General features: G+C 44.1%; 2 protein-coding genes and 1 long non-coding RNA gene across 7 annotated transcripts in view; 1 reads left to right on the top strand and 2 right to left on the bottom strand.

Moving 5' to 3' along the window:
• Positions 1 to 650: 650 nt before the first annotated feature.
• Positions 651 to 9812, top strand: CBX1 (chromobox 1). Its single transcript, XM_083709960.1, has 5 exons — positions 651 to 1721; positions 4322 to 4492; positions 5680 to 5857; positions 7601 to 7695; positions 8426 to 9812. The coding sequence occupies exons 1-5, from the start codon at positions 1714 to 1716 to the stop codon at positions 8568 to 8570; spliced, it is 597 nt and encodes a 198-aa protein (XP_083566086.1). The 5' UTR covers positions 651 to 1713; the 3' UTR covers positions 8571 to 9812.
• LOC310830343 lies at positions 2394 to 8459 on the bottom strand. Its single transcript, XR_014557605.1, has 3 exons — positions 8379 to 8459; positions 3061 to 4853; positions 2394 to 2537 (listed from the first exon to the last, which is right to left on the bottom strand). It is a non-coding gene; the product is annotated as an uncharacterized lncRNA (long non-coding RNA).
• A 292-nt stretch (positions 9813 to 10104) lies between the features above and the next one.
• The window catches only part of NFE2L1 (NFE2 like bZIP transcription factor 1), a 33298-nt gene continuing 28723 nt past the window's right edge, over positions 10105 to 14679 (bottom strand). For all 5 annotated transcript variants that reach the window (XM_083709327.1, XM_083709329.1, XM_083709328.1 and 2 more), the window contains 2 exons: positions 14451 to 14612; positions 10105 to 13345 (listed from right to left, as the gene is read on the bottom strand). In XM_083709327.1, the coding sequence (XP_083565453.1) occupies positions 12029 to 13345; positions 14451 to 14612 (1479 nt within the window). In that variant the 3' untranslated portion in view covers positions 10105 to 12028. The remainder of the gene's footprint in view (positions 13346 to 14450; positions 14613 to 14679) is intronic.

Here is a 14679-nt window from a genome sequence, read left to right as displayed (position 1 = left end):
GATGTGGATCTGTTTGTTAGAGTGAAAGGACCTCATAATGGGGTGCTATTTCGAATGTATCTAAGCAATGGTATTGTATGATGGCTCACATTGGCAAATAGTGTTGCATTTGATGAGAGAGATGTATCTATTTATTACATTTATGCCCCATGTTTCTTCTAAGGAGCTCAGGGTTTGCCCCATTTTTATCCTCCCTGTGGTAAGTTAGACTGAGGGGTACTAACTAGCTTAAGATCACATTGTGAGACTTATGACTATGTAGAAATGAACTTAGATTTCCCTAGTCCCATGTCCAGCACTTTATTCCCTATGCCACCCTGACGTATGTTCAAGACATAAGCATGTAGACCCAATGACTTTTTTTAAAAGGCTGTCATGGAAAGTAATAAAAATAATAAGGGCCCTGTGAGATCAGCCTAAAGCCTACCTAGCCCAGTTCCCTTTTCCCACAGTTAAGTAGCTTAACTCAATATATGTGGGAAGCCAAGAAACACAACATAAGCGCAATAGCCCTCTCCTGTTGCTGTTTGCCAGCAACTGGTATTAAGAGACAAGCAGTATATAAAGCCTTACTCAGTTCTTATTTTGCAACTGCTGATAGTAAGTACTTCTTTCTTTCCTAATTCATATTCCTAGAGTGGCTTACACTTACCACTAAGTGGAGGATTAAAGGCTGTAGATGAGGGTGGTCCAACTTTTCATACCAAGTGGGCCACAAGAGTACTTCAACATAGAACCCTGGGCTGGGTGGGGAAGCAAGGCCCAAAATTGATGCCCCTGCCCCAGCCATCATGCTGCCTTCCCAAAGTCAGATAAGCAAGGCTCTGGCAGGGTCCAAGAGCCTTCATGCCTCCTTCCCAAAGCCCAGCACCTAGGTTTTGGGAAGGCAGCTCATGGGCTGCTGGGGGGCAGGTCAGATGTTGCTGAGAGCCACCCAAAAAGGCCTCAAGGGCCATGTGTTGGACCTCCCTGCTCTAGACATTTCCCTTGATTGAAAAGTATAATTTTTGCTAGCCAGATATATCAGAATTTCCCCACTTTCCTTGCTTAAGGTAAGCATGATCTCTTAAAACTAAGTGTCTGATCCTTTTACGCAAGGCTCCTTTTCTTTGTGCCGAACAAACTAAATGAAGTTATTTTTCATTCATCATACATCACAATAGTTCATTTATTTTACAGCTTTGATACCACAGGTGTCATGCATTCATCCATTGGGGTGTTTTACTATTAAATAGCTAGTAACTACTTTATCTTCAGTTTTCCCAGTCAGACTAATTGGACTACCCTATCAAACAACATGGGAACAGCACATAGGAGGATGCATTGGGATGTTTATAGCTACAATGCTAGAAAGGTGTTTTTAATGGAAAATGCTGGAAAAGCCATTTTGAAGGTAGAAAAGTGATTAGTGTAGAAGCAGTGGGGCTATGCATAGATGAGTTTCAAAAGCATATAAACTTCAGGTCTCCTAGGTTGCATTTTTCACTTGCTACTTGATTCATACCCTTCTCAAGTGTGTTTGCAAGGCTGACTGGAGGACAGAGGAGTATATGTAGGAACTAGTGTACTGTATAGGTAAAGGCAAAATTTGCATCAATAGTTCTGCTAACTTTTCCATCTGGCTTCACCCACCATTGGCATAAGGTCCCTGAAAGGGAAAACAGCCCTCCAGCTGAAAGTATTAACAAAGCACACTGACGATAACGCCTATTCATGCAGAGGTAGCTTTGGTTTGGGGTGTTAGGGGAGGGGTAGTACCTATGGTGAATGACATGTCGTGCTCCTAGGGTACTTTGTCCAGCTTTGGGTCCCCACCTGCACTCAGCTCTCCACTGCAGCTCCTAGAAGCTCTCAGTATGAGACAGCGGGCGCAGCGACCCTCACCTGGTTTAACCAGCCAGTCAAAGCCATTTCCTGGGGTGTGGCCGCTGTCTCATGCTTTGGAGGTTTGTCAACCTGGGAAGTTAGCCCATCTAGGAAGACTCTGATCCTACACCTCCAGTGTCTTGTGGGACATCTTCGGGAGAAGAAAAGGCTAAGGAGTAATCCCTACACAAATTCAGAGTGGAGTCCCTAAGACATCTTGTATGTCTCCTTTCGGCAACTTCTGCAGCCAACCTGGTGCCAAATGTATTGCTCTGCTTTCATTTGGGACCACACCAGCGAGGCCATGGGGTGGGGTTTTGTCATCTGGGCAGCCCAGGATCTCCATACACACTGTCTAGGCTTGTGCCGCCAATGCAGCGGTTTGACTTTGCTGGAGACACTCCTTTGCCTCTCAAGACAATCCACTTTGAGTTTGGCTCAAGGGGCCTGTAAAAGGAGCTACACCACTTCTGATCAAAGGTGGTGGGAATTCTGAGGACTGAACTGAACGAAAATTTAAGGTCACTTGAAACCCTTTTCTCCTCATAATAAAGGAACCAAAGTTAAAGGTTCTGGAATCTGAATTGTGTTGTATTGGGTAGGGTTGCCAGACAGTGGGAAGCCAAGAAACACAACATTAAACGTCTGGGAAAATCCGGACGTATGGCAACCTGAGTTTTTTGTGATTTACCTTAAAAATAGTTCCCAAATATTCCCCCCCCCCAAAAAAAAAACAACCCTCAAACTTTGTGCATGTATGTAGGCATCAGTGTGGATAACAAAGCGGGTCAAAGTAATTGAAATATAGCTCACTTTCAATTTCTTAGTCATGGGGTATACAAGATGGAGTCTGTTTTATAGACCACAGGCACCTTTGAAACATTGTGTGAAGCCCATAGAGATCTCACTGAAACACTTGATAATTGTATTGAAGCCCATGAGGAATATGAAGTCCCAGGGCTTCCAGGTCATGCTGGTTAAGAATAAAATTCCTTGTACTTGAAGATGCCCAGCTACTCCCCTCCATACCTCAGAGTAAAAAAATGATGTTTCTTCCCAACTACTTTACTGTTCCTGAGATACACTTTCAAAAATTCTGAGCTTTGGCACTGTATACGACTAACACCAAGCTGTGCAGATCGCATGTTATTCCCCTCCTGGTTGGAAGGAGGAAAATGTCTACACAATGTAAACTGGTTTTAAACTAGTTATAATATGGTTTTCTTCCGTAAAATAATTTTGGAAACAGTGACTTCATGAGTGTGCCAAGATCCCAGCATTTGTGAAGGAGACAGGACTAGTTTAAGCTTCGTGAAATTGTGTTCTCTAAAAATCTTCCTTCCTCCCCATTCAGCTGCTGTTTGTGGGTCTCTTTCCCCAGCCAGCCATCCTTCACTGCAAACGAGACCCATTTCCTCTAAAACCTAGCTGTGCTTGACGGCCCCTTTTGCCTATGTTTTATCAGACCCCGACTGAGACAAGTGCATCCTCCTGCTGAGAGATGCTTTGCCTGCAGGAGCCCAGCATAGCTTTCTTTTTCCAGTAGACTGTAACTTTTCATTTCCAGAAAAAGCAAGCTGTTTAATCTTCTATGCTTGCTGGGTACCCTTGTGGTGCCTCCACCACTCATGGATGCCTTCTCTCCCCAGCACTGCCGTGCTTGCGGTATAGTCACAAGCATAGTCCTGTTGTTTCTGAAAGGGGTGGAGGGAGGATATGGTGGGAATTTTTCCTGCTGCAAGCAGAAAGGCCTGGCCTGAAGAACTTCAGAGTTCTGCAGAGACACCGTGATTCTGTCTCCTGCAGAGCCTGCTCCTTTTGGAAGAAAAATGTTAGTTTTACGGAGCTTCCTACAGTTGGTCCAAGTGTTCAGTATAGGTTAACACTGTCATAAGTTGCTTGGGCAACAAACAAATCGTAGGTTTGGCAGATGGAACATGTTGAGCACAGTTGTGATTCGTATGCCATATTTTAAAGTACCTAGAGTTGGGGAAAGCATTAGTTTTTATGCAATTGCATGTTGAGGCAAGGGGAAAGTCTTAACATAAATTCCAGAAAAGGAGCCATGTATGTCCTGTTGCAGAAAAAGGCAGAACCTGATCAGCTGTCATAAGAAAGTGTTCACCATGAAGTGCTGCACCTACTTTTTAATAATCAGTATATGTGGATAGATGTTGTACAGCAAGGTTTGGGTTTATGCGGGTCCCATTGATATTGATGGGCTTCAGCGTTTCACTGTGCTTTTGTGACTTCATATTGTATCTCTTTTATTTGTGTCACTTTGCAGCTTCTGGAACATTTTTCCTACACTACATTTCCCTGTGTATTTTTAGATTAAAATGTTTTCATATTAAAAAATAATATGACAAGACAGACAAAAATTCTAAGTGTCATGGATCTCTGGTGTTGACAATTGCAGTTTCTAAAGCTATATATCTGCATTATCTCTTAACAGCCTCCTTAAAACTGCAAAGCTGGCGAGCACAATGGGAAAAAAGCAGAACAAGAAGAAAGTGGAGGAGGTCCTAGAAGAAGAGGAGGAGGAGTATGTGGTGGAGAAGGTCCTTGACCGACGGGTGGTGAAAGGGAAAGTGGAGTACCTGCTCAAGTGGAAAGGCTTCTCAGAGTAAGGCTGCTTTCCCTTTATTTCAGCTTTGCAAACTAATCTTTAAAGGTTAGTAGCCCATAAAATCAGTAGCCTCTTGGTCCACATATACTTGTGGTTAATCTCTTTGCACACTGGTGTTGAGAGAGGGGAACATCTCTTCTGGTTTTCAAAGCCTTGCTTGCCTTGTCACCCAGGAGCTGTTAAGAAGCCTGCTTTAGGCCTTTTTTATCTTGCTCTAGGCTAGGGTGATGGGCCAGGGCTGCTGAATACCTGCGTCTTAAAAACCAGCCCAGTTTCCCCATCCCATTTCTGGTTAATTCATGTTCTTGAAATCTTCTTTTGGAATTCTTCCAGATATGTGTGGGGTTTAATTCTGTTCCTGCAGGAGGGAAAACATGTTTGAGAAACAGGTGTGGTTTTTTCCTTCCCAAAAGTACTTTCTACCTTGAAAATTCTGTTTGAGGCCCAGTTTGGCTGCAGTTTGTGAGCAAATGAATGTTTTCACGTGTGTGGATGCTTGTATGTGTTCAGAGTACAGGTGAGCCTCAAACTGATGGTGTGCTTCTGGGCAAATAAGCAGTCCTCAGTTCTGCTGTAAGGGGTGCTTGAGGGGGAAAGTATCTAAGACTGCTAGTTATATGTAGGAGAAAGCAACCATGCCTAAAAGTATTTATCTGCCTGTTTAGTGTTGAAGCTGAAAATCTGATGTGCTTGTAGAGAAGTTGCAATTTCTGCAGAAGGCTTCCAGGTCTGCACTTAACTTTTTCCTTCTCCTAAATAATGCAAATCTGGGGTCCATCTCATTAAGTCAGAACCCAGTCAAGAATAACAGCTGAAAATCTGGTAGCTTTACTCTGCCCTTATCACTCCCTATTCTGCCTTACAGCAGTCCATCAGCTTTAAGTCACACTAAGTCACATTCTCAAGTTTACAACTTGAGGGTGTCTTCTTTGCATTTCCAGAAAACTTTTCAGGAACCTCAACCCACCATGTCAGGATTCTGGCAGAAATTGCCTATCATTGCAAAAATCTGTAGATTCTAAGTCTTCCCCATTCCTAGAAAAGTCATTTTTATAGATTTTGTGCCAAGGTCCCATAACGAGGGAGATAAATTTCTTAAAGGGGCTATTTTGCAAAATAAACTCTAGTTACAAAATATGGTATTTTGCAGTCCTGTCCAGCTGATAATAGTTATATGGTTTCAGCGAAGATAACACGTGGGAGCCAGAGGAGAACCTCGACTGCCCTGACCTCATTGCGGAGTTCCTGCAATCCCAGAAAACTGCACATGAGAGTGACAAGTCAGAGGGAAGCAAGCGCAAGGCAGAATCTGATTCAGAGGATAGGGGGGAGGAAAGCAGACCAAAGAAAAAGAAAGAGGAGGTAAGGCAGATTCTCTCCATCTGTGGCCCAATGAGGGCTGCTTTATGCTTTACAGTTAAAGACAAATGAAAAAGGACTGATTGATGTTTCTGAAAGGGTAAAACACTAGCTAACAGCAGTGACCTTTATTGCCTTCTTAAAGTGAGCTACATAACTGTAGTGTAGTGCCTCAGCTGCAAGTGTCTTTGGGAATATGGTTGACATTCATTAGTCTGTGGTACCACTAGTGGTGTTTCTCAGCAGAATCTCTGCCTCCAGCCCAGTTACCTCTCCATCAGAGAATGTGGCTGTGTGTTCTTTCAATTTTGGGGCTGCACCTGCTACAGTGGGAAGACTCCATTTGCTGTGTTAGTATGCTGGAAGCAACGTGTTATGGTCTTGATTGTGTTGTTCTTGCATACAGCACTAGTGCATTAAAAAAGTTGGATCTGGTGACTTGGCTGGTGGTGGGCTTCTGTTTTCTCATGTATTTCTCTTTGTAGAGTCTGCCCTGTGTCTTGCCTTGCATTCTGTTGAACACAGCCTTTTTTCATTCTGCTCTAAACTCTTTCTAGCCACATTATCCCTCCTTTTTATTTCAAGACAAAAGACTTCTGATAGTTTTGTGTGGTTAAGTAAAAACAGCCAGACCATTCCAATATTTTATATGTGTAGGTTCTCAAAAGTTCTCTTCCCCACTCCCCATTGTTTGCGTTATTTACCCTTTGTCTGTTTGTTCATCTTCCCTTTATTTATTGGTTAATGCTTAGCACTTCCATCCCTTTTATATTGTTGCATTTTCCTGTTAGCACACAACTCTTCCTCTTTTCTTTCCTCTTCATTTCTGATTTCTTTGATTTTATAAGTTTTTTCCTGTCTTTGCTTCACACCCTCCCATTTTCAGCTGCTCCTCTCCAGCCCTTTTCTCCACATCCTGCCTTGAAAACATAACATAATTAAGCTAGGGCTTACCAAAATGTAGCTCAGAAATCTTTCAATGCCGGAGCTTTGTTCTGGAAGATACTTCATAGTAATAGGAAGAACATTCTCAGCAAATTATTTCCAGGAATGGTTGAGCCCAACACCTCTCCTCAGCCGAGGAAGAAACCAGAATGCAACAAGAGCAGGTTCTCTGCCTCACTAGCATACTCTGATGTCTGTTTCTCCCTCCCCTGCCAGCTAAGTTCTTGCTCTAGCAAGCAAGGCAGTTGCTTCAGTAGTGCCACACAAATATTTTATGGTAGATTAAAAGTGGGAAAGATTTTGGAAGGTGATGGGTGTGGTCTTACTTTGTTTGGAATGAGTTGTTTAAAACTGCAATGTCAAATAAGAAACCTTTTATGTCTTAAAACCTCCTTGTTTAATATGCACTGTAGAGCAGTGCCATATTATAAAGAGCTTGAAACTGATTAAACTGGTAGCATATACCAGAGAAGCTTGAATAATATTTTTGTGAGTATGCTAAGAATTCTTGCTGGAGATCTAACACTTTCACAGATGTAGAATTAATGGGATTCTTAGGAATTGCAGTAGCTCAAACAGCTTTAAAACGAGTTCAAATCTCATAGTATCATTATGCATGGACAAAGCATCTACATCATATCACTCTTGACTTGGATACCCCCCTCCCCCAAAGTAGGTCACTGGAAAGGCATTTTCTGGCAGTTGTTTTGCCTCAGCATAACACCAAATAAAGTTCAATGTCTGTTTTCTCTGTCACCCTTTAAAGGCAATAATCAGAAACCTTTCCAATTCTTTCATCAGGCTGAGAAGCCTCGAGGCTTTGCAAGAGGGTTTGAACCAGAGCGGATTATTGGTGCCACAGACTCCAGCGGAGAGCTCATGTTCCTGATGAAATGGTAAGCCTGTTCCTTTGTCTTTCCTCGCTTGTGTATCCTCCATCAGAGATTAGAATCCAGATGTTGAATTTTTGGGAACACAGCTACTTAATGGTATGAGTGTCTGTAATGACATCAGGTGGTAAGACCAGTGGTTCTCTAACATTTTTAAAAGTTTAGGAGGGGGCTAATTATCTTAGCTGCAGAATGCTGTTAATATACAGCCTCATCACTTTGATGACCTCTTGCATTTTGATCTGCAGCTTTCTAGTTCCTTGCAAGTGATTTATATGAAACTTGGAATCTGCTTTCTCTGTTGTGTAAGGTTCAACTGTCTTTTACTTGCAAGCATTCTGAGGTCATAACTGGAAATAACTAGCTCTTGCAACCCATTCCCACAATCCTTCCATGCCTTGAGGAAGCATTGTGTGGATCAGGCAGGTAGATGTATGTTTATAAATCGTATTTTGCATTATAGGCATGAGGATTTGTGGCCAATGATTCTATGAACTGGCAAGTGTTAAGGTACCCCAGATTTGTATTATCCTTCTGGACAATAATCTTCGGTGTGCTTATGCATCTATAGCAAAGCCATGCATTAAATTCACAGTATTATCCAGAGCTTTAAGATCACATGACCCCAGACTCAGCCATATGCACACACATTTGGCAGAAATGTCAATGCTAGAATGATAGCTTCATACCTTCTGTTTGGGATCAATCCCAAATTTCCCACCTCTTGGTTGTACAGGAAGAACTCGGACGAAGCTGATCTGGTCCCTGCCAAGGAAGCAAATATCAAGTGCCCGCAGGTGGTCATCTCGTTCTATGAGGAAAGGCTGACATGGCACTCCTATCCATCAGAAGATGATGACAAGAAGGATGAGAAGAACTAACCTGCCTCCCCTTCTGTCCCCATCCTTCCTCTGGCCGACACTTTTGTATTAAATCATCAAACTGTGGGTTTGAACATGAGTGAGAAAGTGAAGAGGCGGCTGTGGAAGATGCTCTCTGTAGAAACCGGACAATTTCTATGCCCCTGACAACTAGGTGTGACAACATGCTGTCCCCTTTCTTCCTTTCTCATCATATTATACATGAGGAAAGAGGAGAGAATTGGTGAGTTCCCAGCTGTTCTTTGCTTTGGGGGGGGGGTGAAGCAAAAATAACTAAAAATAATAGAGTTGGAACAGGCTGCCAAAAGGGATAGCAGGCAGAGGCTGTGTGTTCTTCAGAGACCATCTCTGTGATCTACAGCCTTACTCCCCAATAGTGTTAATTGCATTTTTACAGATTAGCATGCGTGTAGTTTTTCTTTCTTCCTTTTTGCTATTATTGGTGTATCGTTGGGGTGGGAAGGGAGGGTGCATTCTGATTGATTTGGGGAGGGCCAGTTCATGGTATCTGTATCCAGAATTGCAATTCTTACAAAATACATGCCTCCTGCTGCAAGTGGAATTGATGACTCCTGCGAGGCTGGAGCTTATGTGTCTAAGTGTTAAAAGTTAAAATTTGATTGCAACCATGAATACAGTCACCTTCCAGAATTATTACTGCGGGAATTGAAAAGGAGGCAGCTTCTTCATATTTTGCCCTCTAGTCATAGTGAGGGCACTCTGCCCCCAAACCATGTGACAATTTTTTTTTAGTACCTCTGCATCTTTTTACTTCTAACCAACCAGAAACTGAGGGTTTTTAGCCTCCCCCCCCCCCCCGCTCTTGTATGTATGTGGCATTTTAGGCATCCTTTTAATTAAGGGGAAGGAAAGTAGGGGTGAAATCTACCCCCTACAGCACAAGGTAGTAGTAGGTTTCAGAATATTCTGTAAACAACTATCTTCTGTTCAGACGGGCATTTATGATTGCTTCCCTTGCTCTAATTTCATTTTTAAGCTAACGATACTTTGTTCTTCCAAAGGACAATTTTACCTCTGACATTCAAACACCCCACAAGCCACTGACCCCCCATTCATCCTTTGTGTGTGGGGGGGTGGTATGTACGTAGAAGTGTACAAACCTTTTTTTAAAAAAACAAAGCATGGTTAGGTTTCTGTGAAAATGTTGTCTAAAACTCAAGTGTTTGGATTTTAACTTCATACTGAACTGTCTTTTTGTCTCAATAAAACTTTAGATTTATAGTCCTGCTCTTTTTCTTCTTCATCTGGTCCAGGCCTTCCTTGAAAATATTCTACAATACAAAGTACCGAATTGCAACTAGAAAATATTGCAGGAATAAGTGATATGCTGAACTGAGAAGTATTGCAGGGGAAATGCAGTATATTATGGGGGAGCATGGCCAGTACATAAAGTCAAGAGAAGGCACATTCCCTCGGTCATTGTAATGCTGAATTTGGTGAGCCTACCTTTTATCACAATACAGGGCTACCAAAAAAAGTGCAGAAAATTAAAGACACCAAACAAATCCTCAAATAGTGAATAAGCCATTTTATTTTTGTCCTGTGCTCATACGCTCTCGCTCCTCACCCCAACAGGTCATAGAAACCATTCAAAATAAAACCTCTACAGAAAAAAATAAATTAACACATGCACACATCAGGGCTCTATCCTCCAGCAACCCAGCCACAGTTCCAACACATTTTGTGCTTCAAGTTCAAGCTGTCAAATCAGAAGCCTGAGAAGGTGGGAGAGACTCACCGATAGTTTACTTCCCCTCTCACCTTTTATATTTTCCTTGTAAGAAATCATGGCCTTGAGAAAAACAAGATCATATAGAACATATGGCTGCAGAAGTTGCCTCTATTACATACAGTGCTTCATACCCCCACAGTTCTCTGGAGGATGCCCATTTCAGTGCTACGTCCTCACACACCATCACATACACAGGACTGACTGGGGAAAACCAAAGCCATTTAGCTCATCAGATGCTGGTAAAGTCAATAATACTCCCAGCTGTGCTATACTGCAAATTAAACAGCTTCGAGGATTGCCTCGGAGCTTGAGGCCAGCTGTGTTCAAGGCACTACCCTCACCCTTTGCCTTATTTTTTTTAAGGAGGGGGAAAGGGGGAAGTTGGAATGACACCACCCAAGGACAGAAAAGAAACCAGCTGTGGAATCACAGTTTAACACACCGAATCTTAATGGCAGAAATACCTTTCAGCAGCTTTGATCATCTGGGGGAAAACATCTCCCTTCTCTTCTTCCTGCATACCACAAATCCATTTTACAGCCCTATGGGAATGGGGAAACACAGGCGCACACAAGTCCTACAGAAATAAATTAAAACCAAAGTGCCCATTAAGAAAGGGGCTTGCCATAGATGGCTATTTGCTCTACACAACATGCCCACTTTATGGGGGCAAAACCCATTGTGCTGTAGACCAAGTGGTGATCACACACACCAGACCCCTCCACCTTGCAGCCTCCGCTAAATGAAAGTGCAGCCTTCACACCTGGCCCTCACACCCCCTTTTGTCCACAAAATGAATCTCTTCAAGCCAAATCAGTGAGAAATGTCAGCACTGTAGCATGCAGTTACCATGCGCCATCTTGTAATGTACCTTGATGGTAGCCCAGTATAACACTGGCTCCTCACTGTGGGCAGTGACATGCTTAGTGAGTTTTGAATAGAAGAGAGGGGTGGTGGAAAGATGCATCACCATAGTAATTCTATTAACCCTTTCCACTCCTACCATTCCAACCTTTATGGCAGATTAACTCAAGAGTCTACCCAAAAGGCTGTACTCGGTAACTCCTTGCGTGGAGATCTCTCCATTCCCCTGAACTGAAAAGGGTTAAGAAAAATCACCCTTCTCCCCTAAACAAACACAACTTAAATGTGTTCCACCTGCACTTACATATACATACAGATGTAGGAAGGGATGGCGGCTATGTCATGGGATTCAGTCATGTTGTCAAATCGCGCACAACTGATGCCAAAACTGGTTCGAAAAAAACAAAACCAGCTATCTGAAATATCGAAGTTTGAAGGCGGGGGGGACTTTAAGCCTGCTCAGTCTGTCCACTTAACCTTTTTTTCCTTAAAAAAAAATATCCAGCTTTAACAATTCAGATTTTCTATCCTCTGCCAAGACTCACCCCCCTCCCCACACACATTATGCCAGCTTGTCCCCCCTCCCTCAACGTTCAATAATGGGTTCCAGGCTGCTGGGGGCACAGGTCTTTCCCTACATGCTTTGCCATTCTGCCTCTCAAGACTTGTAGGCCCCCGCCCAGCAGTCTGTTCCTATACACTGACTGGCAGCTATCATGGTTTGAGAAGATATATTGGATAAGAAGGCGTGAAAGTTCCTTCAAATTCTTCAGGGCTCAGCCCATTCTCCAGGATGCAGTTTCTGCAAGTTTTGCACTCTCCTGCCAACATTCATCACCTCTCACTTCCTCCTGTCTTTCTGTTTCCTCTCTTGACGTCTGCCCTGCTGGTCAGCCAAGGAGCGTGGTATTAGGATAACACTACCATTACTGGCGTACTGTAGGGCATACTGATTCGGGGAGTAGGGCTGGCCATTCTCATCACGCAGGCGGCCAAATACCTCCTGATAGAGGTTCTGCACCTTTTGCTTCATCTGACGAATGGACCTGAGAAACTCCACCTTCTCCCTGAGCAGCTTTGACTTGTCTCTCTGCAAATCCTCTACATCCCGTTCCAAGTTGAGGATAGTGTCCAGCTTTCTCTTACGACAGTTCTGGGCAGCCATCTTGTTCTTGCCCCGTCTCCGGATGTCCCGTATTAAGCTCAGCTGGGCCTCACTCAGTTGGTACTTGGACAGGAGTTCATTGAATTCTTCTACAGGCAAGTTGATGATCTTCTCATTGGGGAAAGGGATCTTCATGGCTCGGGCCCGGTGCTCATCTCGGCTCATCTGCTTATCCAAGAAGTCTGCCTGTTTATCCTTGGCACTCTTCTTCCCCATGGTGGCTGGCTGGGGCTCGTCAGTGTCTAAGGTCCTGGGGGCCATGTTGTAGGTGTGATTGTGACCTACATGCTCCAGATAAGGCAGATATTGCAGCTGAGAAGGGTTCTGGTAGCTCATACGACAAAACTTGCTGTACTCTGGCTGGTACCCAACTGCCCCTTCTGCATCTTCAACGTCCACATTTTCAGAGTCCGAGTTGTAGCCCACAGCACCTTCCTCAGAAAAGGAGGAGGAAGCTGAAGATGATGACGACGATGCTTCTGAGCTGCTGAGAGAAGCAGGGCTGTGGCTCGAGTCCAAGGAGAGCCCCGAGTCTGAATCAAATTCTTCCTCCAGGCGGGAAGCCTGCACTGGGTTGAAGCCTTCTTCAGTGGCCAAGTCCATCAAGCTAATCTCATCTAGCATGGCTTCATCAAGGAGTCCCCCAAGAGGATCTGGCAGCTCAGGCCCAGATGTTTCGTTTACAGTGCCATTTAACTGGGGAGGGAAGAAGATCCCACTCAGGTTGGTAGAGCCAAATGTGGTGTTGAAGCCAGTGGAGTTGTCAGGAACCAGCTGCAACAAAGCTGAGCTGCCAGCTACTGAGAGGCTCTCCATCTCAGAGCTGAACAAGGAAGCAAAGTCTTGTGTACAGCTGCCCAGTGACGCCTGATGCAGGCTGACATTCTGGTTGATTGGGGTGGATGGAGCAAGGCTGTAGTTGGCATTCAGAATGTCTCCACCTGTGCTATCGTACAGGGTCCCTGTAGCTGCTGTGCTGTTCACCTCCATACCCTGAAAAGGGGAAAGATAAACTTTTCAGACTCTAGGTGTCTCTATTTTCCTCCTAGAACACAACTTGAATAAACAGGTACACAAAACAAGTCCTCCAAAGAGGACCCTGTGAGAGAGCAAAGAAAACCAAAGACCCAATCATTCCGAAGTTTTAAGTATGTTAGCATGAAGGGAACTCACTTCCCTTCCACTTGCACGTGTGGAGAACTGGGACACGGGTCTCTGTTTGCAACAAATCAGGAACTTGCATAACAATGCAGCATGCTTGCTAGCAACTGTGCCCTATCTACCAAAGCCAGGTCTGCATCCTGCATTACTCAATACTCCTCTGTAGCTAGCTACCTAGTTATTGGGGTGGGTCCGGGGGGGGGGCAGAAATGGCTCCTATCTGAGACACGCCACTGATAAATCTTTTTGTCTAGTATAGGAAGCAGACAGCAGACAAACATTCAGAAACTGATTGTTCTTAGACAAAATCAGGCCACCTGAAGAGTGTCATCTGACCACCAATCTGGCAGCCCAGAGGTGAAAAAACCAGGGTCGGGAGCAGTGGCTGTGCAATTTGTGGAGGAATTTATTTTTAAAAAAATCAATACCTGGTATGCAGAGGCAAAACATTTTCCCAGCAAGGATAATGAATAGGCTGCATGCATCCTGTGACAGAGATGCTATATTGTTTTAAGGGTGGGAAAGAACTGTCCCCAAGTTGTAGTGGCTTATTATGACCCTGAAGAGAGAGGTGTCTTTTGTTTGGCCCTTCCCAGGGGATCGCTGCCCTGCTACGTTGTAGGCAGTCACTTGGTACAGTGTGTACACTGCTTTTGACGACTCTTGAACTAGATGGTCACCTAACTGCAGCTCTGGTTTCCCACTTGCTGCAAATTCTTCTAGGCTCCTGCCTATTGTTATAGGAAAGATGGTTGCAGCAGCAGCAGAAAGATCATTCTTCTACAGAAGGAGAAATTCACAAAACAGAGATGTTAACAACCTTCACATTTGCCTGAAACCTAGCAAAACACTAAACAGTAGCATGGTACACCCACCTGAAGAGAAAGCAGAGGAGGACCTAGAAAAATAAACAAGGGTAGAAGCCAGCCTTCCTCACCTGCGTTTCCATTATAGACATGAGGTCCTGCCACTGCTGCTCCAGGTCGAAGGGCAACTCTGTCCCTGTTAGTAGGGGAGACAGAAGCCCGTCTGGCACAGTGGAAGGCCCGCTCTCACTCGGCAGAACTTCAGTTAGGCTGGGGGCATCTGCAGCTGGAAACTGAAAGCAAAACACCTTTCAGTATGTGGCAGTGAAGCGTCATGTCAGCAACAAATCATTACTCCCG

Source organism: Podarcis gaigeae (assembly GCF_964106915.1).
Source record: "Podarcis gaigeae genome assembly, chromosome: 13".
NCBI lineage: Eukaryota > Metazoa > Chordata > Lepidosauria > Squamata > Lacertidae > Podarcis > Podarcis gaigeae.
This window is presented reverse-complemented; position numbering and strand designations above follow the sequence as displayed.

Coding starts and splice junctions, on each gene's coding strand:
- CBX1 (XM_083709960.1), top strand. Junction 4,493..5,679: donor AAGTGGAAAGGCTTCTCAGA/GTAAGGCTGCTT, acceptor ATATGGTTTCAG/CGAAGATAACACGTGGGAGC. Junction 7,696..8,425: donor CTCATGTTCCTGATGAAATG/GTAAGCCTGTTC, acceptor TTGGTTGTACAG/GAAGAACTCGGACGAAGCTG.